General features: G+C 44.9%; 2 protein-coding genes and 1 non-coding gene across 4 annotated transcripts in view; 1 reads left to right on the plus strand and 2 right to left on the minus strand.

Annotated features, from left to right (window-relative positions):
- Positions 1-24,805, plus strand: part of ZNRF2 (zinc and ring finger 2) — a 394,136-nt gene that overhangs the window by 126,921 nt on the left and 242,410 nt on the right. The gene's annotated exons all lie outside the window — the stretch shown is intronic.
- NOD1 (nucleotide binding oligomerization domain containing 1) overlaps positions 9,049-24,805 on the minus strand; it is a 69,381-nt gene continuing 53,624 nt past the window's right edge. For both annotated transcript variants that reach the window (XM_059171473.1, XM_059171474.1), the window contains one exon: positions 9,049-10,038. In XM_059171473.1, the coding sequence (XP_059027456.1) occupies positions 9,966-10,038 (73 nt within the window). In that variant the 3' untranslated portion in view covers positions 9,049-9,965. The remainder of the gene's footprint in view (positions 10,039-24,805) is intronic.
- On the minus strand, positions 17,273-17,394 carry LOC131831032 (small nucleolar RNA SNORA24). The gene has a single exon (XR_009353547.1). It is a non-coding gene; the product is annotated as a small nucleolar RNA SNORA24 (small nucleolar RNA).

Here is a 24,805-nt window from a genome sequence, read left to right on the forward strand (position 1 = left end):
TTCTGCTGCTGACTAGAGTATTGGCTATTCTGATTAGTTACCCTTAATACATACTTGACTACCCTGAGTTTGTTGTCCTCATCACTAGAAAGTAGATCTGTAGTTTTTGCAGTTTTTGTGTTTTTTCTCTGCTCTGTTCTCTCCTGAGACTGTTAAATATGAAGGTGCTTAAGGAAAGTGCTACCAAGATAGCTCTTCATTTCTTTTCTTTTAATTTTTAAATTTTTTAAAAAAGATTTTATTTATTTGACAGAGATCACAAGTAGGCAGAGAGGGGGGTGGGGAAACAGGCTCCCTGCTTGCCCTCGGAGAACCCATGTAAAAAGAAAACAGAGCTTTTTTTAAGCTTTTTTTTTTTTTTTAAACTAAAAAGAGTTAATTCTTAAAATATCTTGAAAGGTGATTGTTGTGGGTTGAATTGTTTTTTCAAAATGTCATGTTGAAGTCTAAACCTCAGCTACCTGGGAATGTGACATTATTTGGAAATAGGGTCAAGTTAAGATGAGGTCCTACTGGGTCATGGTGGACGCTGAGCAGAGAGTCCAATGCGGGGCTCAATCCCAGGACCCTGAGACCATGACCTGAGCCAAGGGTAGAGGCTTAACCCACTGAGCCACCCAGGTGCCCCATCTCTACCTTTCTTAAGGTGATAAGATATGAGGAAAGTGGCGAATGTGTTCTAGGAGTCAGGTCAAGACAGGGTCATAGTTGAGTTCATCCAACCTTGTCAAACCCTGTGGTCTGTAGATCACTTTAGCCATTTCCCTCAAAATCCAGAGAAACCACAACCAAACAGATGATAATGCTGATCATGGTGGCAGCATTTCCGTGGTAATACACAGTTTGCACCAAAGCAGAAAATCACTGTTTCAAATGTGATGTGAGATGGGCCATCAAGTGCATCCCTTCTTCTTCTTGAATCTCCGTCAAGATTAGATCAGTCTTGTGTTTTTGTTTTGTTTGTTTGTTTAGTGGAAACTTTCAAATGTATACAAAAGTAGAGAGAACAGTGTAGTGAGCTCCCGTGTCCCCATCTCCTAACTTCATCAGTTACCAACTCATGGCCAACAGACACTCTTGAAAAATACAACTACAACAGTATTATCATATATTTGAAAATCAGAAAAATTCTGGAGCTTGTTAAAACATGCTAAGGGTATGGCATTGGAGAGAATGAAGCAAAGATCTATGTATGTGCCATATAACATGAGAAGGGAAAAGAGTTCAAACCTCTGAAGTCTTGGAGAAGGTTCTAGTTTGGCAGGTCTTCTTTGACATGAAGAGCTAGACCCTGTCTTTCTGTCCTAATAAATCCCTCCTTTTTTGGGTAACACTGGTTTGAGTTACACTTTCGTGATTGCACTTGGACAGTTCATGACTAATGGTACTGCTCTCTGGATAGCTTAGTGTAACTCCTTCTCTTCATACTCTGATTTCTCACACCATCCAACTTAGTAACAGTAATAAAACTAATAGCTACCATTTATTGAATGCCTATCATGTACCAGACACTCTTACTGAGTGCTTTACATTTAATCTTTATAACAACCTAACAAAAACAATTATTCCCTGTGTTGTAGATTAAGAAATGAAGATTTACATGGATTAGGTTCCCTGTGTTCTCGTTGTGCCTTGAAAGCTAATAAAAGTCTGTAGCATCAAACTATGAGTTCATCAGGCTGTTCCTCACCTTCCCAGGCACAGAAGTAGACTCCTTCATTGCAGTTAGGGTTGGCCATGTGATGGGGTTCTACCTTTGAAATGCGAATAGAAGAGATACGCTCTGTTTCTTGAATGGGTCCATAAAGCTTCCCATGTGCTGTCCTCCATGCTCTGTGTCCGCTCTTCGGTTTATGGTGCCTAGGTGACCTTGGCAGCCACACATCGAAGATGGCAAAAACTGACAGCCTGGGTCCCTGAGTGACTGTGTTTAGCAGAGCTCCCCTCCCACCCATCTGAAACCTTCTTGAACTGTTTCTAGGAATGGTAAATTTCTATTGTATTTAAGCCATTGTGCATTTGGGGGTAATGGTAAATTTCTGTTGTATTTAAGCCATTGTGCATTTGGGGGTAAAGGTAAATTTCTGTTGTATTTAAGCCATTGTGCATTTAAGCACAACAGCTCGCCTTCCTTAATTTTTATGTATTGTTTCAATGATCCTTCACTGAGTAACAAACTTCCCCAACATTTAGTAGCTTAAAAGCACACCCTTATTAAACTCCCTGACCCGAGATTCAGAAATGCAGGCTGTCGCCTAGACTTGTTCACGGGGCTCCAGCCAGCAGCTGGGGCAGCTGGCAGCATTGCCTCAGTTGCGCATGTCTGGAAGTAAGTGCTGGCTGGCTGCTGGCTGGCCCATGTGTCTCTGGCAGCTTTGCTTGAGATTATTTATGTGGCAATGGAAGGCTTCCTAGCAGCAAGGGAGGACAAGCTCCGATCTGCAAGCCCCTTTCAGGCTCCTGCTTGCATGTGTTTGCCAGTGTATCATTTCGTGATCCGCTGCAAGTCACATAAGTAGAGGGAAATGTGGTTTATTGGAGAGCGTTTGCACCAAGAATCTACCATACATATCATAGTAATAGTGCACAAGTTGGGCAAATCATTCAGATATCTGTAACACCCTGGTCACTTACTTGATTATCTAGTCCACTATGAGGCTGTTTTCATACTGAATCAAGTTCTGATATCACTGTTGGTTAGAATAAAAATCATACTGATTTTGTTTCACAATTATATTTCAGGCCTATTTATAAATATGAAATATTTACTGATACATGATAAATGTAGTTGAGTAGAATTGGCATATAAATAAAGTCTTAGTCATTTGTTTAAACTACTGTAGTGACGACATTTTAGCTTACGGTCCAAATTAAGGGGGCCCATTGTACCTGAGTTTTAACGGGTCACTGTCTCCTCATCTCTCCCTCTGGAGCCTCTTACCTCTGTTCCTCTCTGGATTACTCTACTGGGTCCTCAGTAATAGCAGTTTGGTATATGTGGGTGAACACACCAACTGGTGCTAGACCGCCTATGTTGGAAGGTCTGCCATCTCACTGCGATCTCTGAGTGAGTTACTTTCATCTCTCCGTAGCTCAGTTTCCTTGACTTCACAGGGTTACTGTGAGGAGTGGGGGCGGGGGTAAATATAAGTGATTAGAACAGGGTCTGACATATTGTGAGACCCAAAGAAGGGAGTCTGCCACAATTCCAGTAAACTCTTGGTATCCTTGACCTCTTTCCTTCAGTGATGTTCAGTGATGGTAGGCCCTGGAGTCTTCCTGCTGAGGAGGGACAGTGAGGGGAAGACTGTTAAGTGCTGCTTACTTAATATCTTTCTTTTTGTCTTTCAGAAACAAAAAGAATCAAAAGGGGCAAAAATTGTCCTGAGAAACGTTTCCACATTTAGAAGAAATACATTCTGCTCTACTCTGTTTTTGGTTCCCTTCCATCCGTAGAGATGACTGTTGCACAAAGTCCAGCGTTCACCTTGGATGTTGGCAGTGTGCCAGCATCTTCCTCCTAGCCTCACACACCCATCACTCTGCACCTCACCCTGGCCAAGCCCTGCTTGGCGTGAGAGCCTCTTGTGTCTCATCTGTGCTGCAGGCCCTGGTCCAGCTCACCTCAGGAGTCTCCAGTTCTCAGTCACCACCTCTCTCTATGTGTATATATATACTTGTCTCTCCCTCCCAGTTAACACTTACTTAACTGGTCTTACTTCGGATGAAGTAACCCTCCCTAGATTCCATATCCCCTTTGAGCACTGTCCAGTCTTCTCTCTTTCATATATTTCTTGAAAGATACCCTTAATCCAGTTACTTCTCGCCCCATTGCAGTCTGGCTTCCCTGCTGTCAGCTTACCAAGATGGCTGTTACCACGGTGACCTTTAACCTCCATGTCACTAAATCCATGGGCATTTTTCAGGACTAATCTCACTTTGACCTTACAGAAACATTCCCTGTTGACTGATATCCTTATTGAAACCATTTTATTGGCCATCAGCTCTCTGCTGTTCTGTGGATGGTAAAGTCTTGTGTCTCTGACCCAGGAGTCTCTTGTAGCATGCCAGCATCCGTGAAGCAGTCTAATTGGTTAACTTGTAAATAGGGTAAAATCAAAGACCAGACATAGCCATTGTATTCTTACCATCCCTCAGAATGCCTGGGATAAAGTCTGGTGTTCAGTACTTACCTGTGAGAGGGAGGAGTGGGGGAGGGAAGGGACGGATAGATGGATGAGCTTTCTCAGCTCTGCTTAAGATGTTGCAGGGATCAAACCCTTTCAAAAGAGCCAGATGTGTTCTGGAATTTTTCTGGGGTTGTGAGGGAGATGGCTGAGCAGGAGGAGCTAATGTAAAAAGTCAGCACCCTGGGGTGGGCAGAGGCTTGGGTTCTGTGGATCTCTTGGATGGGCTGTGAGGGTAAGGGAATTAGGAAGTGAGAAAGGGAAGTGGGACAACAGCAAAGGCAGATTTGGTCGGCCTTAGGTTCTGCCCGAAGGCCTGGTGGCGGTCTCCGAAATCCAGCTCTGAAGCTGCTGGTACCAGAATGCTTCAGGTAGGAAAGATTCCTGTGAAGACAGTCTGTTCGTTCCCCTTTGACACTTGGCACTCTTTTAAACAACACGAGCAGTGTTTTTGCACAATGATTAAACTTGGTTCAAGACAGTTAAAGGAGTGAAGGAAAAAATAAGAATGTTGTAACTACTAAAATTTATTGGATTGGAAGCTGAATAGGAAGCCCAAGCACAGAAAAGCTGTTGCTTGTCCAGGGTCACACAACTCCTGATAGCACTGAGATGTGAACCTAAATCCTCACCACCCAGAGACTTGCTGTACTGTTCTTCACCGAGCCGTGGGGCAAACTCTCTGCCTTCCAATGTCTTTGGACACAAGGGTGAATGGGCTTAAAATGAACTTGCTTTTAACATTACATATTTGGTATGGGGTCTTAACAATGTCACAGGCCCCCAGCTCTCTGGATCCTTGGGAGCCACTGGCACAATGGATTGATTAATTGCTGGACACATGCTGCCCTCTTGTGATGAAAACCATCCAAACAGGAGCTATTCAAGCTCTTGGGAATGCCCCCACTTACTTCCTTTGGCCCAGATCCGTGGTTGGGGGATAGGGGTTGAGTGGCCAATGAGGAAGTTGTTGGCTCTGTAGAGTCAGACTCATGTCACCAAAACTTCTCCAGGGTCTTCCTAGCTTTGTGACTTTCAGGTTTGAAAATGTGACTCCAGAGTCCTGTAACTCTTAGCACCAGGGACACTAAGGAGAGACCCCATCTGTGTTCTTAGGGTGAGCGTTTTGTTAAGTTGCCCTAGTGGATTGGGACCAGATTTACCAGACTTAGCAGGAAGAAGGTCAGTTGCAGAATGAACTAAAGGGCACAAACTACCAGAACAGAAGGAAAACAGAACCAGACAGGCCTGTGTTCTAGCTGTGTGACCTTAGGCAAGTCCCTTTTGCTCCAACACCAGTCTCCCGGATAGTAGACTAGGAGAATTGATCTGAGCTCAGATTCTCAGGTGTTGCCAGGTGTGGCTTCCTACATTTGCCAAAATTCCTTTCCTGAAGGGTTTTGCTCCCTCCGCCCATCACACACACATTTTTATACACATCTTGATTAGGACGAAGACCTACACCCATAGTCATGGGTTCTCAGTTTCCCTCATTCATGAAGTAATTCCTATTTTGTAGGATTGTTGGGAAGAGGTGGTTTCCATTTGAGTCAGTATAATGGGTATAGTCACACTAGGTCTGTTTGGCAAAGCAAGGACATGTATATATACATCCATATTTTTTTTTAAAGTAAGGAAAACTGATTTTGAAGATAGTGATACCTACACTAATGAATTATTATCTTGCACAGGACCAGTTTCAAACAGATGATTTGTGGATGATTCACTCTTCCCGGAAGTTGTAGCGGTCATCGGTGCCAGTCTGTAGCTTGCAGTGCCTAAACACTGTTGAGAGTTGGGGTCCAGGACAGGGGCAGAGGAGACATTGCTGGCTTCACATTGCATTGTCCTGTAACTTTCATCTGCTTCTAAATCATTTAGTACACACCTAGACTTTATGCGCTGACATAAGTTGAAAAAGAAAATTTCATAGCAAGAATCTTTGACTGAATAATCCTACTCCAAAGAAACAGTCCTAAAAAATTTTCTACTTCCACAGAAACGTTTTATGAAATAATCACCACCACAACCAATCTGGAAGACTGGATTTCTAATATTTGGTACATAATTAAGCAAATCAACAGAATACAGAGGATCCTTATAAAGCCTATGTAACAATGTAGAAAGTGAACGTGAGGACATCCTGGTAGATGAAATATGTTAGTTACAAAACAAAACCACAAACACAAGTGTGATTCTACTTAATGAGGTACTTAGAATAGTTAAAATGCTAGAGACAGAAAGGGGGGTTGCCAAGGGCTGGGGAGGGAGGAGAAGGGGGAGTTCCTTAATGAACCTAGAGTTTTAGAGTTCTAAGAAAATTCTGGAGCTGGATGGTGGTGTTGGTGGCACAACATTATGGATATATCTAATACCATTGATGTGTATACTTAAACATAGTTAAGATGGAAAATTTTTTGTGTATTTAACCACAATAAAAAAAAGTTGGGGAAAATGTCACAAAGTAGGCAGACCATGGGAAGATGACACGTAAAAATTAAAGTAACTTAGTACTGTGTCATTTATAAGCATTATTTTAAAAAATTTCCTTTAATATTGTGATTACTGTTTCTATAACAAAAGCACTGGCAGAAAAAGTCAAGGAAAAAACGTTGAGATCTTTTGTTATTTTGTTATTTTCAAAAAAACAAACAAACAAACAAAAAAAACCAGCCACGTAGTCATGAGAAAAACTTGACTAAAATCCTTGCACTTGCTTTATCATTCACTGTTGCTTAAAAAATTTCTTGTTACAGATCATCGAGGGCCCATAACCTTTTCAGTGTTAAGTGCCTGGAAAAGTTTTAAGCTCCTCTTGTGTGCAGTCGGTTGCGTTTTAAGGCTGAGAGAATCAGGCAGGGATGGCCCCGGGGACACAGCAGTGCTGCTACAAGCACATCTCTAAGGTAACGCGACCTCTGCCACCTCGCTAGCAAATTCCATTTTCATTAACATCGCTCTTTCTGGACCTGGGCTAATGATCACGGTTTTGCCTTTCAGCTCCAGCGAGAGGGTCTTTTTTTTTTTTTCCTGTAAGGGAAAATTAGTTCCTGGAAATACACGTGGCACACCTGGAAGTGGACCAAAAGATCCTTGAGCCCCCTGCATCCGGTGGGGGAGCAGAAGGGGCACCCGGCGGAGGCTCGCAGGCCCTTGCTCTGTCCTACGGTCCACAACGCGGCCTCGCGTCCCTCTGTTGGGTGAGTCCCACCGCAGCGGTAGGGCTCTTGGGTGACAATGATGAAGGCTGACAGCTGTGTCTTTAGCTGGTGAAGCTAGACTGTTCTCAAGCTGCTTGAAGTGGAGTATTCTTGAACCTGATTCTGAGAACTTCGGGCCCATAGGTGACCTTGTCAGGAAGTTCCCTAAGCCTTGGAGCCGAGAAGAGAACCACCTGGGTGTTGCCCCTGAGCGGAAATGAGCAGCGTTGGTTTCACGGTGGCTAGTGACCTGTACTGAGCAGCAACCCTGCTTTCCAGCATCCAAGCATCCGTGTGTGTGATGCTTACATTTGCCCTGGGGGATGGAGGGACATCCCTAGGAGGCCCAGTTTTCAAGACACAGATTGAGATTCCGAGTCTTAGCACCTGGCCCACAGCCACCTGGTGACTCCATGTTGTTGTTTTTTGTTTTGTTTTGTTTTGTTTGGGTAGGTTCCAAATCAGCCCAGACATGCTGTGGTTGCAGGTCTGAAATAGAGGAGCTGTCGTTTCTCCCAAAACCAACCGGAGTGTCCTGTGGAAAGAGAGAGTCCTGTCCTACGTTGTGGAATTTTTAATTTTTTTTTCCACCTTTCAGTGGTCTTCTTGATGAGGAAAAGTCTCTACCTCTCTGCACAGAAGAGAGTTCACCATCTAGAAGACCAGAAGTATTTCCAAACAGAACTTAAGCCAACACTGCTCAAATTCTAATATCCTTAGAGGCAGCAATTTTAATCTTGATAATCTGTAAAATCAGTACATTTGGTAGTTTCTAAGTAAACATTAGTCTCCCAAAAGTTTAGCTTTAGTGGTTTAATGAAGTCTGAATCTGTCCACTGAGAAGTATAGTTCTTCTACTGAGGAAGTCTGAAGTCTGCCTTAAGCTCCTTTAGCCTTCAGCTCAACGCGTTCATTCCAGACCTACTGCCTAGAGTCTCTGTAGGGAGAGAGTTGCTGCCTCAGGGGGTGACTCTTAGGTGAATACTCAGATCTGGGGTGAGGGGAGGATTGGCTCAGAGCTACCAAAGCGGCCCCTTACCGGAGCAGCCACCATGTGTCTGAATGACTGTACAGGATTTTCAGAGCTAACTTCCTCAGTTGACATTTTCTGACAGGGGCTGCTGCACAAAACCAGACTGGACCTCTGAGAACTCAAAGGTACTGTTGGAAGGCTCCCCCCCATCCCTTTCCCTCTCATGTTTGGTCCTTATTGGCTTGGCGCCTCTTGCCAAAGTGGGTGACAGGTCCACTCAGCTGTGAATTGCCACAGAAGGTAGTGGATATCGAGCCTGGCCACCAGGGCCTACCATGGCATGGTGGAGAGGGATTGTGGAATTTGGCCCATGCAGCATATCCTGGCCCCAGCCACCCCTGACTGAATTTGCTCCTTTGAGAAGCCAGCTGTATGGGTTCAGAGGTCAGGTAGAAGAAAAGGCCTCAGTTGCGTCCTTGGCTTTTTTTGATCCCTTGGTAGGTGGAGAGGCCTGCAAAGGACCATAACAATGACACCTCTAGCCTTCCTTCAGCAGGCTCCACCCAGCACCCCACACCAGGGTGCCATGCAGCAGAGTGAGTATCTCTGAAGGGAGTCAATGCATGGAGGCCAGGGATCCTACCATGCTTCTCAGGCAAAATTTCCTTTAGAAATTAGAAAATTCTAATTAAAAATGTTTTTAGTACTTTATTAAATGACTTGGCAAAAGAACAAGTTATCTGGTAATATCACCACCCTCTCCCCCATGTAACATCCAGCACGTGCCTGCCACGATGGTCCCTGTGATATGGTCTCCTAACAGGGTTCTCAGCACCCCCCTCAGCCTTAAGTCCAGTTCAGTCATCCTCACAACTGCTCTGAGGCAGGGAGAGAGACACTTCCCCTTCCTCAGGAGGGCAAGAGACAGAGAAGCTTCTGTTTGGACCCCAGGCCTTACTCCTTTTGGAGGATGGGCACAGGTTCTTCCTCCTGGTGCAGAGCACTTGGACCCACCCTTATCAGCCTTCCTGAGAAGGTCAGCCCAGCATGAGAAAGCCCCAAGCAGAAACTCAGCGTCACGAAGACCCCACCCTTTCTCTTAGACCTGCTAAGAGAGCACCCCATGATCTCTGCCAACAGATACTGAGACCCAAGGACTAAAACAGAAGCCTGCAAGGAGCCTTCGACAAAACCTTGGATGTGTCATATCCCAACCTTGTGTGTATGTCAGTTAATCTGTAGCTGTGAAAGGTGGGCCAGCCGTCAACCTGTGGGGAGGTACTGAGGAGGAAGAGAAGGTTCCAGGTAAAAAAAAAACAAAAAACAAAACAAACCCCCATATGTTTGTTGAGCACCTTTTCTGCCAGAAGCTTGGCACTAACTCTCTACCATGTCCTCAACTCTTCCGTGGGGACAGTATGACTAACTCACTTCCCTGGTCCTGAGGGCCAGTTCTGAACTCAGTCTTATAACATGTCCGATAAAAAGATCCTGGATATGCGTCATGTCTCTTCATGGCGTAGTTATAGTCGCTCAGACGGCTCAGCAGGCCCACTCGTGCCCTGTCTCCTCCCTGGGGCGTGGACCCCACACGTGGAGGCGGCCTCAGAAACAGATGATCCGCTTCTCGTCTTCAAAGACTTTGGCCTCCTCTGGCTTTATCAAATTTCCATTTAGGCTGTTGGAGAAAAACAAACAACATAAGTAAAACCGTAGGAACTTGTGGGGGCCTCGCCAGTATGTGTTCTGACACTCTCCTGTTCTTCAAGTGGCCCTGAAGTTAGGGGATGTGCTCCGTTCGGACACTCGTGTGATAATACTACTCCTTTCCAGCTATTGTCACTCTCCGAACTGGCTCTCACTAAGGTCACCAGTAGCCTTTAGGAACCCAAACTTAATGACATCTCTCAGGCCTGGTCATCTTCTCCTTCACAGGCGTTTGGCTGTCTTGCCCTCGGCCTCCGTGAAACACCACGCTCACTTGACTTGCTATTAGGCTCTCTGGCTCTCAAGTGTCTGCCACTCCGTCTCAGTCTCCCCTCCCCTGTTCTCCTGCATGTGGTCTCTAAATACTGGCTTTCCTTCAGGCTGGGGGAAGGGCCTGTCACTGCCCCCCGCGACCTCATCCCTACCTCAGTGGGCTTGCAGCCCCGACCTCTCCTGTGCGCCTCCACCTGCTGAACACCTGCACTTCGATGCCTCCCAGGCACCTCAAGGGGGCCACGCTGGCCCAGCGCCCCCTGGCTCAGTGTCGAACCACTCTTCGTCCAGCTGTGTAAGCCAGTGACCTGGGGATCAGCCTTGACCCCTTCCCTCCTCCTCATCTTCATACTCGGTCTATCCCAGAGTTGTGTCTTACTCTCTAAACATCCCCAGCATGCCTCCCTGAAACTTCTCCATATCTTCACTGCCACCATGGTGGTCTGAGCTCCACCATCGCTTTTCTGGATCACGGCAGTACCGTCTGGCCTCTTCATCTCCATTTCCCTGGAGGAGCCAGAGTGGTCTTTTTATAAAGCAAATCTGATCATACCCCCTCTGCCTCAAACCCCTCTAGGACTTTCCATTGCTTTTAGGATAAAGACCAGAATATGTAATATGACCCACAGATCTCTTATGGTCTAGTACGCCCCAAGTCCTCTGCCTCCTGTTGTCCCTTCTATACTATCTGAACCCCAGGAACACAGCGACATGTTTCTGTTCTTCAAGGATACCATGCTCCTCCTTCCTGCCTCACACAGCCTTTGCATATGCTGTTCCCTCTCCCTGGAACACTCTACCCTGCCCACAGCTGACTGACTCCTACTCATTCTTCCTGGCTTAGCTTAATGCCCCTTCCTTAGGGAGAAGTGCCCTGAAACCTCATCTGTGTTCGGTTCCCTTCTTAGCTCTCTTCTGGACAGCACTCATAATGAATTGCTTGAATGATTTTTCCCTTTATGGTGCGTCTCTCTCACTAGGGGTAAAGCCATGGATGAGGGCAGGTCTGTTGGGGTCACTGTGGATGGTGCTAGCACCGTGCCTGGCACTCCAGCCTTGTTAGTCAGCAAATGAAGATGCAACGCTAAGAGGCTTAGGGACACAGCAGTGACCACTGATTGTGTGTTTTTTTGTTAAGAAACAACCCGCAGGCCCCACGTGTTGTCATTGAGGTAAAGGCCCCAGGTCAGTAAATGGAACTCACTGCCTAATCAAACTGCAGTTCCGCCGCCCCAGGAATACAGCCTTTAGCCAGGCAACCTGACCAGGAAACTTTGAGCCCTTTCTGCTCCTTAGGAGCGCAACCTGGCCTACACAGTGCATTTGTGGCTAGTAAATGCCCCCTTTTGAATGCCTTCTCTGCCTTTCCAAAACCTCTCTTGTTGGGCTCGGCAGAGCTCTATCTGCTTGCTAGACACATGCCACCTGATGTGTGAATTATTTAAATAAAGCCCATCAGACCTTCCAGTTTACATGGCTGAATTCTGTTTCACAGCCGTGGTGGCAGCCCTGGGATCTACAGCGAGCTCCTGACGGCCCTGCAGGGACGGGGAGAATCACAGGCACCGTGTCCCGCGAGCCCTTCCATGTTCCTTTCTTGCCCTTGCCCGGGGGGCCACCGCCGGTGAGTCCTCTTGGTTTCTCCTCCCCTTTTTGCCTTCAAGATACCAACCCAATTGGCTTTCTAGTCCAAGGTGAGGGGGGTTGGGGGTGCTTTCAGGGAGCACCCATCCTTAGCCCTGGGTTCAGCCCACCAGTCCACGCTGGAATCACTTCCCAGGTCCCACCCGTGGTCCTCATTGACTGGGCTTTTGCTGCTTAAGTCCATTCCCCATTTCCAGTCCACAGTCCCTACCATGGAGGCCACTGGGTCAGTCCACGCAGGGAACGGCCTGTGCTGGGCACGGCCTTCCCTCTGCCAGTCCGGGGAAGCACTCTGCGGTTGGTTACTGCTGGTGTGTTAAAGTGCGCATCTTTGTCTTGTTTTGTATAAACCAAGGCTTAGCTAAGAGGATCCCTAAATTCCAAAGAGTCAAACATGCTGCCTTCCAGCACACCTGCTCATTTAAGTCTAAAACCCATGGTGCTGGGAGCTGGGAATATCTGCAGAAATGGCAAAACTGTCCTAAAAACACCCTAGCAGTACACCAGCCATAATGGGGAGCGTTCCCAGTAGACAAAGTCATTTGAGAAGCACCATGGAAGGCCCCGGTTCCCAAAGCAAACAGGGTGCGTGTTTACATGGGCAAGCAGAAACTCCAGAAGGTTTCAAAATTTCGAACTAGTGTCGTTAAAAAATGAATTAAAAGATTGAACAAAAGCCTCCCGAAAATGAAAGGTATAAGAGGGACCTAAAGGAAGTCAGAAGAAATGCCCGTTGCCCCCTTTGTCCTCTGCTACTTCTGTCTGCATTGCCTTTCCTCCTCTGAAAACACCACCAGAAGCAAAACTGGCAAGGCACAGTCCTTACAGGTACTACCCCCCCCCCCCCAATCCTGGCCCCTCTGAGTTAATGGAAGAGGAGTTTTTTGGTAAACTGTTGGCGCCTGGGTGGCTCAGTCAGTTACGCACCTGCCTTCACTGGCTCGGGTCACGATCTGGGATTGGTGGCAGGTTTGGGGGCATGTCCTGGGATTGTGCTCTGCTCAACAGGGAGCCTGCTTGTCCTGCTCCCTCTGCTGCTCCCTCCGCTAGTGCTCATTCTCCCTCTCTCTCAAATAAATAATAGCTTAAAAAAACAAATAGCTAACGGGAACCTCCAGCAGATAGCAGAGCCTGCACAGGGGACCCTGGAAAAACTGGCAGAAGCCAGCAAAGAGGGAAAATGCTTATCAGGATCGCTTCTGAAGGTGCCTGCAGTGCCCAGTAGAGAAGGGAAAAGAAAACCGTACGTTGCCCTTTTCTTCCCAAATCCAAACCCATCGTTCACTGATGCCCTCTCCCAGGGGGTAGCTGTCACCCTCTTCCTAGTCTCATTTTGCGTAACAGGCTTGGCTTTCTGCTGGCCTGGGACGTGCACGTTATTCTTTTAGCTGTCTGTGGGAGGGACTCTGGATTTGGGGAAGGTAATATCCTTCGTACCCTCTTTTGGGAACCCATTTTAACACCCAATAACCCAAGGGTTATTCAGTACCGCCAGAAATCTCTGAAGTTCAACTGTGTACCCAGAGGGAAAGAAATGAATTGGAGATAATGTAGAGGGGATTGGTGGGCCGATCTATGATGTCACTAAAGTTATAGCCCAGTTTGAGAAATTGGGAGCAACTGTCCTTACCTTACCTCCCCCCCACCCCAAAAATGAAAGTCCGTGCTCGGCACAACTCAAAATTCACCTATTCATGTACCTATTCCGAAACTTCCCTCATTTATCTCAAAGACTTGGGAAACCCCAGTCCTTCTTGGAGGAACTTACATTCTTTCTCTGTCCCTTGAAGTTATACATTCATCATGTCTTTGAAATGTAAACACCACCCACAATCACCTGAGACAGAGGGCGGGAAAGAGGCCTTTTTATAGTACAGACTGCTAAAAAGGGCTCTTGTGCTCAAAGTCTAGTACAGCCTCCTTAAGCTTGATTCTAGGGACAAATGAAAGTCTTATCTTAAAAATCCACAAATATTAGTAACCATAGGGTCCTTGCCTCTGTATTTTTTTTTTTTTTTTAATTTGAGAGAGAGAGAGAGAACACAGACGGAGAAGCAGGCTCCCTGCTGAGCACAGAACCGATAGATGTCAGGCTCCATCCCAGGACCCCAAGATCATGACCTGAGCTGGAGGCAGATGCTTAACCAACCGCCTCTGTGTTTTGTATGTATGTGTGTATGCCATAAATGTGAGATATTATTTCTGGGTGGTATTACTAAAATCAATTTGTAAAAGAGCCCTAGTGAATTGGTTTTGTAGGGGCTAAGGGCAGGCTGCTCCACTGTGGCTTACTGATTATTTTAAATAAAATAGTATTTAAGAGACAACCTGTACAAGAAGGACCCTCAGACCCTCCTCTGTCCCCCTGAAAGCAGAAGAAATATCTCCCATGTGAAAGGCAGCCAGGGAGGTACAGACATTCTTATCTCCAGACATAGGAAATTTAGAGTCAAGAAAAATGTATAGACAACACTTGTTAATGTCTACTAATTTAATATCACACCCCAAGTTCTGCCTAGAATTCCTTACAAATTGGAGCTCCCAAAGTTAAATTTTCTTTGTCCTGTCAATTCCTCATGAATTTACTCCTTGCCTCTAAAAACTGCCTGCCTTGGTCATCTCTTTAGGTCTCAAGCTTTGTGTTTCTTTCCTCTGGTTAATCTGTTTTGTGTAAATGTAGCTCTTAGTCCCACTGGAAGAAACTGAAGGGTAGGGGAAGAATTCTTCCTTCCCTCTGGCTGGTGTAGTTGGTGAATACTCATCCTCAGAGCCAGCTGCTCGCCCTGGAGCTGTTGTCCCACAGAGATCTGGGACAGCTGACACACGCACAGCCAGCAGAAGGTAAGGTTTCTGACCACACCAGCCTCCCAGCTTCTCTGTCTGCAGGGTCTGGTGGAATGAGTGATAAGACTCTTTCTTTCTCTAAATTCAGTTAGCAGGAAAAAATACTGTAGAACTAGGTCCTTGCGCTGAGCTACTTTTGGCAAAAATTGGTAGAGTACTCTTGGGTGACTGATCATTTCCTCCCAGAGATGGTCATGGTTTTCTTTCTTTTGTGTTGAGGGTCACAGGAAGGAATTCTCACAGGACAGAATGCAGGCTTCAGTCCTATAAGCCTACTGTGTAGCCGGCCTCATGGACTGGTGAGGTCACGGTTCCCCTCAAACCAGGGTCTCTTTAGACAAACTTTGCTGTAAGTTAATACGCACATGAAGTAAAGGCTGTTGCTAAAGAAACATCTTGGAAGCCCAAGCTGCAAAATTGGTGGTCACGCGTCAACACTTAGAAGCTGTTACAGTGCTTGTCATCTAACTTAAAGACCCCCGGTCAGGATAAGCTGGTCAGGGAATGGGTTAGATTGAAGCTCAGTCCCCCGCCAGCCTCAAGAAAATGTCCATGCTCCAGGGTATGCGATAAACACTACACAGTCCCCAAACTCAAGACAGGGCCCTTCTAGGTATTGGCTTGGCCCCCAGAGACCCAAGGCTTAGGCATGGCTATTAATGCGAATATAAAATTCTTCCTTTCGTCTAGTTCTGTGTCCTAAGAGCTTGGCTTTGTGACCCATGGGCATATTTTCGCTGGTCTCCGCCACTTGGAAGAGCACGCTTACTGGGGAGCATCTTGCTGGCCAGTCTAATAGGCGGGGGACCCGAGATACACAGTTACAAGCAGCGTGGTCTGTCTGGCCATGCCAGCTTTCCGGGAAGTTTGTCATAAGAGGTCCCAGCCCATAAGGGAGAGACCTCTGTTGCTCCTTAGTGCTGGAGAAATCTCATTCCAGTAGCACCTGCCTCATGTCACAGATAGCAGGTCTGTACTAGATGCATCCCAGGCATCCTCTGGGAGACCAGAAGCATGGAGACCAGAGGCACAGAGAATAGTCCAGAGACTATTCTCATGGCCTGTACAAGAGGGTGGTTGCTTTCCCAGACTATTCCTGGGAGTAGGTTTTTGGATCACAGGGGCTGCATCATCTATGCTTTCTCTAGGGACACCTCTTAAGTCTTGGATTAAGCCATTAAAAGACTTATGACTTTGAGTCACGGTTGAAATTAATAGGATCCATTTGCTCAATGTCCAGACATTAGATCCTTTAAATTGGCTACTTGAAAGAGAAGAATTACCTATGAAGAGCTCTCAGTTGTCTTATTGGTATAATGGCTAGTCTTAGGGATTCCCTTGACAAGGTAAAAGAACAAACATTAGACTTAAGACAGATGAATGTCTATGTCCCATGGAAATTCCCCTTCTTAAAATCCAGCCCAACCTCTAGGTTCAAAGTATACAGGCTACTCTTATAAATGCTGGAAGCCAGAAAGTGAATTTAATAGAAGCACCCAAGACAAACAGGATGGCTTGGTTTACCGTAATCAACCTCTGTCAGCCTCAGCCATTTCTATATGCTCACCTTTGCCAGGTATATTCTGGACCACGCCCCCTCCTGCCAAAAATTCATGTCCCCCAGACAACTGCAGATCTTTTATAAAGCCCTTTTCCCTCCATTTTCAGAAGATCCTACCAAGCTTAGAGAAACATTAAAAAGATTGGACTATTCACAACCTCCCCTTCACAGGGGAAAGAGGTAACCGATGAAATTTCTCCTAGGCCCTCCTCAGTGATCAGAGGAAGCCTGATGCTGAGGGGCTAATAGAGGGGGAAGGCTTTTGTTAAAAAGCTTTATACAGACTGTACAAAAGATAAAATTCCCCTTGATACAAAGAAGCAAATTTAGTTAAAAAGGTAAGCCAGTCCCTTGATATTCAGGCTGGAATCCAGTTCTTAGGGGGAATTAAGTAAAAAATCTACTTATCTTTACCAATCTCCAAACCTCAGCCATTCCTCTCAAAATATTTGTGGATATTATCAAAGGTCAGTATATTGGAACAAAATTGCCCTGCACTTGAGGGAAGAAAAGGTCATTTCTTTTCCCCCAGAGCAATCAAGCATTTTATTTAATTATAACAAGGAAGCACTCACTTATTCTCTCCTTGAATGCCATATTTAAGCAGAAATAATATTCAGGCCTCTTTTGAAAATACTCCCCTACTAATTTCCAGAACATTATTCACCATTTAGGACCCAAGCCACTGAGATTTAAAATCATGTTTGGCAGTGTACCCCAGGGCACTAAATAAATAAAGCCTCCACCCACATTACTCTGAATTTCTGAATATCTTGTCCCATGTTCCGTTACCCAGCAGAACAACTGAGCTTCCTAGAAGCATTTGAACAATAGCTGGATATGTGCCCAGAATCCCAGCACCCTCCATGTTTCCAAAATCAAAGAGGTTATCTGTGCAAGTCAGAATCTAATGCCCGTTAAGTGGTGATGGCTTTGCCAGTAAATAAGAATGTGCTCTTCCATGGCTAGGAAGACTGCCACGGCCGACAGGTCAAAAAAAAGGTCAATTTTAAGTCACAACTACCCTAAAACTCTTAGAAAAAAAAAAACTTTTTGCATTCTTGTCCCTTTAAATCATAAATCTGGTCATGTCTTTGAAATATGAACTGAACCCACCATTGCCTGAGGCTGAAGGAAAAATGGGAAGGGAAGAGACCTTTCTAAAATAGAACCCAGTAACAGAGCTCTTGGGCCCACTGGAGTACCTCTGATAATGGCAGATATGCTCCAAATCGCCACCCTGGACAAAACGTCATACTTGCCCTGTACATTTTCTACCCCCATCTTCTCTAGAACCTAGGTAAGAACCATTCTTGGAAATGCAAACTTGAGAGGGAAATTTCTCATTAGAAAAAGAGAGAGGGGGGCGCCTGAGTGGCTCGGGTTAAGCCTCTGCCTTCGGCTCAGGTCATGATTTCAGGGTCTTGGGATCAAGCTCCACATTGGGCTCTCTGTTTGACGGGGAGCCTGCTTCCCCCCCACCCCCGCCTCTGCCTGCCTCTCTGCCTACTCGTGATCTCTGTCAAATTAAAAAAAAAAATCTTAAAAAAAAGAGGGAGATACTTGAAATTGGGTCTGTAATCTCTCTACAGACACAAGTAGAACCAGAAGCTGGAAGATTTTGTTTGCCTCTGGTCTGCGTGTTTGTATGAGTATCCATGTATGTTGTAAATGTGAAGTATTTTCTGTACTTCTGGATGGTATGGCTAAAATTAATTTGTAACAGAGCTCAATTTGGTTTATCTGAAGGCAAGCGCTGGTAAGAAGTAGGCATTCTAAAACTCAAAGCTCAGGGCATGCCTGGGTGGCTCAGTCGGTTAAGCATCCGACTCTTGATTTCAGCTCAGGTCATGCTCTTGGAGTTGTGAGAGGGAGCTCTGGGTTGGGCTCCATGTGCACAGGGGAGTCTGCTTGAGATTCTCTCTCTTCCCTCTGTCCCTGCCAACCGCCAGCCCCACAGTTCTCTCTAAAATTAAGTTCATCTGATCTGGGAAAATACTTGGTATTAAAGCTTACTTGAGATTATTGGTTTAATTAAAACAGACCTGTCTTTAGACTTATCAGCATTAAATATAAAACTTTTATCCTGCCTGGATTTACTGAAAGACCAATGAGCTTCATGTTTTCTCTGTTGTAAAATCTGTCAGAGAAAAACCAAAACAGAATAATGGTTGAGTCTGTCTAATGTCTCATCCAGTTTTATGGGTAGTCCAAATACAATTAAGAATAAGTAAATTAAATAGATGTAAATAAGATCAAAAGGTTTCTAGCTAAACTCTTTTTTTTAAAGATTTCATTTATTTATTTGAGTGAGCACGAGTTGGGGGCAGAGATAGATGGAGGAGCAGACTTCTCACTGAGCAGGAAGCCTGATGTAAGGCTGGAGCCCGATGTGGGGTTCAATCCCAGGACCCTGGGATCATGATCCAAGCCAAAGACAGATGCTTAACTGACTGAGCCACCCAGGTGCCCCTCCAGGTAAACTTCTAAATAGCTTCCAAAATATTTCTGGTGGTAACCCAGAAATTTAAAAACTTGAAAGTTTTGTTTTTAAGCAAAACAGCTTTAAGGTTTTGCAAAATTAAATGAGTTGTTAGGTTCACTGAGTATTTAGAGGCACCTGGGTGGCTCAGGTGATCAAGTATCTGCCACCAGCTCAGGTCATGATCCCAGGGTCCCAGGATAAAGTGCTGAGTCTGGCTCCCTGCTCAGCAGGGAGTCTGCTTCTCCCTCTGCCTCTCTCTCACTTGCTCGCTTGCTCTAAATAAAATCTTCAAAAAAAATGCATTGAGTATCTAAATTATTTCCAAGCAAGAAAAAGTAATATAACATTACATATTAATATAGATTTATCTACTTCTACCTTTAGTTTCTCTGTATAAGACAAATTTGGGTCTGTTAGCAAAACCTCTTTTGTGCTGTTATACTATGAAGAAACACATGTTTCTAAATTATGAGCTGTATTTCTAAGTTTGCCAATCTAAAGAATTCTGGTATAACGGTTCACAGCTGTTTACTACTTAGTTTTCACTAGAAATTAAGGTTTCTAAGAGTAACAAATTCTAATAAATTAAGCCTACTGAAAAGAAAAGACTAAGGTATGTGTTTTGGGTTAGAAAAAAATATGCGGAATAGAAATACCTTTTTTTTTTTAAAGATTTCATTTATTTATTTGGCACAGAGAGAGATCACAAGTAGACAGAGAGGCAGGCAGAGAGTGAGAAGGAAAGCAGGCTCCCTGCTGAGCAGTGAGCCTGATGCAGGGCTCAATCCCAGGACCCTGGGATCATGACCTGAGCCGAAGGCAGAGGCTCTAATCCACTGAGCCACCCAGGCGCCCCAGAAAACATTTTTGTTGAAGAAAAAAATAAGTTTGTCCAGAAGTTTAAAAAAAAAATTGTAGAAGGTTTACAGAAATCTTTGGAAAGAAATTTTCTGTGTGGCCAGTATGGGTAAGATGAGGATAAATTTAAGTAAATGAGTTTTATTATCAAGAGTATACTGGTGCACAGTTAGAGTTGTTTTCTCCTTGTTAAAAGGTCAAAGTTTTCTTGGTCTGCTCTTACTAAGAAATTATAAACAAAAGTTTTTCTTTACCTTTAAAGTTATCTTCCTAGGGGTGCCTGGGTGGCTCGGTTGGTTAAGCATCTGCCTTATGCTTCTGGGATCAGGCTCTGCACAGGGAGCCTGCTTCTCTCTCTCCCTCTGCCTCTCCCCCAGCTTGTGCTCTCTAATAAAATCTTTTTAAAAAATAAAAGTAGGGGTGCCTGGGTGGCTCAGGGGGTTAAAGCCTCTGCCTTCAGCTCAGGTCATGATCTCAGGGTCCTCAGATCAAGCCGCACATGGTGGGGGGGGGGGGGCGGTCTCTGCTCAGCAGGGAACCTGCTTCCTCCTTTCTCTTTGCCTGCCTCTCCGCCCACTTGTGATCTCTGTCAAATAAATAAAATCTTTAAAAAAAAAAAATTAAAGTTATCTGTCTAAAAAACAAGGATTCTGTGTTTTGCCAAAATAATTTCCTATGTTTATTAGGTCTTTGATTACTTAAAAAACCCAAGTCTTAATATTAAAAGGGCTAAATTTTGCTTATAACTGTGTATCCTTCTGTATTGGCCTTTATAATCTTTTATTAACACTTTGGTTAGATGGATAATTATTGTTTTATGATGATTCATGATCCTATTTAACCAAATGTCCAAACCTTTCCATATTTTTTCACATACTTCCCACAATCAAATTTCTAAAATGAAGTCTTCACAACCACAATCTAACTGAAATTTTCCAGAGGACCCCTTGCACATTTCAAAGATCTCGTGAGTAATTAAACTCCTTAGGTTTGTGTGTTGTGTTTAATCCCACAGACAACACTGTCAAATAAGTGCTACCAAACTTTATATTTGTGTAGATGTCCGTTAGCAAAGTAAGTATTCTAAAAATTACATGAAACTCCACAATCTGTACGTCCTGGCATGTTATTAAAGTGTTCTATGTCACAGAAATAACCAAATTTCCTGCCACTTGCATTGTAATAAACTCTAATCACATCTTTAACCATGGCCATTTTAGAAACTTTTATCATATACAGTTCCTCTTTTTTACTGAGATGCTTTTACGAAAGCCTTCTGCAAATGTATTTTTGTCTTCTGTGAGACTCATGGAAAGACTTCTCAGTACAGGTCTCTGATCATCTTCAGCTCATAAAACTAAACTGGGTAGGAATTTCCAGAATGAATGGAAGAACTAAATTCAAGCAGAACAAGAAAAACATGTGATTAAATTAACTAAGGAAGAGAATTTTTGTAACTTTTTGTTTAAAGCATCGTTGACTTAAAAAATGTTTTTTCCAGATTTAAGGAAACTTTGTCTCTTAAAATACTAAAACAATAACCAAACACAGGTTTATCTGTGTTTGATTACTTATTACAGAGAAACGAAAAGATATTTTGATACTTTGAGAAACTGAAAAAGGCACATACTTCTAGAAATTATGAAACATACTCATAAATCTGAAAATCTAAAGAATGCTGGCAAAGCAGTTCACAATTGCTTACTTATTAGTGTTCACTGAAAACTAAGGGTTTTAAGAGCTAAGTATTCTCATAACGGGGCACCAGGCTGGCTTAGTCAGAAGAGCGTGCAGCTCTTACTCTCAGGGTCATACGTTGGAGAACCCCATGTTGTGTTTAGAGATTACTTAAATTAATAAAACTTAAAAAAAAAAATTCTAATGTAATTAAGGCTACTGGAAATAACAGAAATAACTATGTAAGGAAAGAAGGATGTGTGTTTTTGGTAAGAAAAAAATGAAAAAGAGAAATATGTCTTTGATGGAAAAGTAATTTTGTCCTAAAGCGAGACTAGTTATTTAACAAGGGGAAACTTAGGACAAAATTTTAATGTAAAAAAAAAAAGTTCTGGAAGGTTTGTGGAAAAGAAATCTTTGGAAAGAAATGGTGATATGGGGCTCAAGGTGACTTTTCGTGCAAGGCAGCAGCAGTAGAATCTATAAAGATATGGACTAACTCCATTTTCTTTCTGCAGAAAATGGCCCCTCAGGGCCACATTTTTGCCATCCTGATGTCCTTCTAACATGGCAAATGTCTGCTCCAGAATCAGAGAAATTAAACTAACAGTCAGGCTATGGGAAACCCAGGACAGCTGCTTGATTCTTCCTCACTCCCTGACAAACCCCATTTTTGGTTTTTGCCCTCCTGCACCCATCACAGTACACTCAAGATGACTCAAATCATAAATAGACATTAGTGGGGAAACGTCTCTAAAATTGCAAAAACAGGCTTGCAGCAATGTGTGACTGGTCAGGTCCACAATCCTGAAAAAACGGTTCTTGTCCCCAGAGGTCTCAGACCTACTCCTCTGGACCTTCTGAACACCTGTAGAGGCACTGAATTCAACCGCCTCTTGGTCCAGGTCACCGGTAGTGCATGTGTGTTTTCTGGAAGGATTGAAGCCTTTCCATCCCACAAGACTGTTGTCCTCACAGTGGGAAATAAAAAAAACCAAGTGTTTCCCACGTGGGGTATACCTTGTATAATCTCCGGTGATCGAGGCACCCTCTTCACTCAACAAGAACCTTGCAGATTTCCTGCAACTCTGTGTACAACCTTCAGCTGATTCCTTGTTTCATGCCAGTGTGACCAGCCACTGTGAGTCTTTGTTGTCTTACACTCCAGCCTGTTAGGAACAGCTTCAAGAAACCATCTGGGATCCCAATTCAAAGGGTCCTGTTAGTCACAGTCTAGAGCCAGGTGCTGATTAGGGATTCTGGAAACATCACCAGAGGAGAACAGCTTTTGGGACTTTACGGAATGCTCCTGACTACCGATACCACTGCACAGCTAGGAGACACGGAGCCTTGAGACCCCATGGCACAGCCGACGGAAGCTCCACCCGAGGCCTGGGCCTGGACAGATGCTGGAGAGCTACCATCAACCCAACCACAGAGAGAAACAGCTGCCCCCACAGACTGCCTCTGCTCACGACGTGGGCTGGAGGCTTCACCCTGGGACTGAGCATTGGCCCTTTTCCTTCCCTCCCCTCTGGTATTGTCTTGGCGAGATAATGCCACCGCTCAGGGGGCAACCTCGGGAATTCAGAGCCACCTTCTATCTCAGGCTAGGAGAAAAATCGCACTTTTATCACTGGCTGACTCCGGTGAATTTACAACAGGAGTTAGAAGGGAACTACAGGGAGGCTTTCATGATTCAGGACTCTCCTTTTGGCAGATCCTTACTTCCAGGGATAAATATAAATGAGGCTATAATCAGGCACTTCTCCTTAATTCTTGAAATGTTCGCCAAATTGCCACTAAAGCAAGAACTGCCCACACAGGTCCCTAGACTCTCTGTCCAGAGTTGTTCCCGGTAACAGAAGAGCCCTTGATTATCGAGCAAGGAGCTGCCTGGTGGACCCACTACCACCTGCTACACCCGGATTCACCCTTCTGGGAAAGTGGAAACTCAGGTCAACTCACAAAACAAGCCGCTTGTCTTAAAAAGATGACTCCTTCCATGGGGTCGTTGATTTATTTGATTTTGACTGGATTGGAGACCCTGGCTTCAAAGGACCCTGTAAACATGGCACATTGTCTTACCATAATCATCATCTCTCCCTGCTGCATTACTTTCTTTCACAAATTTTAAATACCTGTTTGCAGCTGCTACCCACCAAGCAAACGGTCTCCCCAGACTGGACCAACACAAAGGTACAAAGAGGACAACCGATTTAAAGGAATATAAATCTGAACTCCTAACCTGAGAAAACATCATGACCCGAGAATGCCGAAGATCAACAGAGGCTTTGAGAACTACAGGGGAGCAGCTGAGAGGAAAGAAGGTAACCTTTAGTCAGTCAACATAGAATTTCCTGGTCAATCCCAGGAAATTGACTGAGAGGCTCCTTCAGCTCCCCTTAAGAGGGGCAGCCTTGGCTAGAACAATGCATTCCCTGCTAGGGCATTCGTCTTTGTTCATGCCCTCTGCCTTTAAGAACCTTTCTCTCCTTTGGCTTAGCAGAGCTCCCCGCTGACCCCCTCCACCGCCAGGGGACGGGCTAGGTGGGATGCTGCCAACTCCTGAATTGTTTAATTAAAGCCAATTAGACCTTCCAGTTCACTCAGCTGAACCTTGTTTTCTTAATACCATGACCCAGGCCCCACACCCCAAAGAGCTCATGGTCTGGAGTACACCGCCTCATAAGACCAACGTGTGTGGGGCGCCTGGGTGGCTCAGTGGGTTAAGCCACTGCCTTCGGCTCAGGTCATGATCTCAGGGTCCTGGGATCGAGTCCCGCATCGGGCTCTCTGCTCGGCAGGGAGCCTGCTTCCTACTCTCTCTCTCTCTCTGCCTGCCTCTCAGTGTACTTGTAATTTCTCTCTGTCAAATAAATAAATAAAATCTTAAAAAAAAAAAAAAAAAAAAAAAACCAACGTGTGTGCTCCAACCCGTACAATATCAAGTCCCAGAACACACAGCCTCCTGTCTTAGCAGCAGAACCCAGGGCGGGAGCTGGGGCTGCAAGCTCTTCAGGTCCAGCGCAGGGGAGAACTAGTTGTCAGTCCAAACAGCGAGCCATTGAGCTGCTGATGACTGCAGACAGAGTGGCTCCCTCCCCACTCCCAGCCCTGAACAGGACTTTGCAGAACCCAAATCATGACATCACACATGGAGATGAGCACAAACTCAAGTCCCAGGGGCTATCACAGGCCTTCCAGATGGAGGAGTGGGCGTAGCTGCGCAGACCGCAGCGCCTTGGTCAGTCTGGCGGAGCTGGGCTCTCTTCTCTCGGACAGTGTTTTCTAAGCACTTTTTTCAACCATGACCCAACCAAGAATTACATTTTTCCATTGCGAACCAGCATCTGTCCATACACACATATACATACCTGAAACAAGTATAAAATC

The sequence above is a fragment of the Mustela lutreola genome, chromosome 4, assembly GCF_030435805.1.
Source record: "Mustela lutreola isolate mMusLut2 chromosome 4, mMusLut2.pri, whole genome shotgun sequence".
NCBI lineage: Eukaryota > Metazoa > Chordata > Mammalia > Carnivora > Mustelidae > Mustela > Mustela lutreola.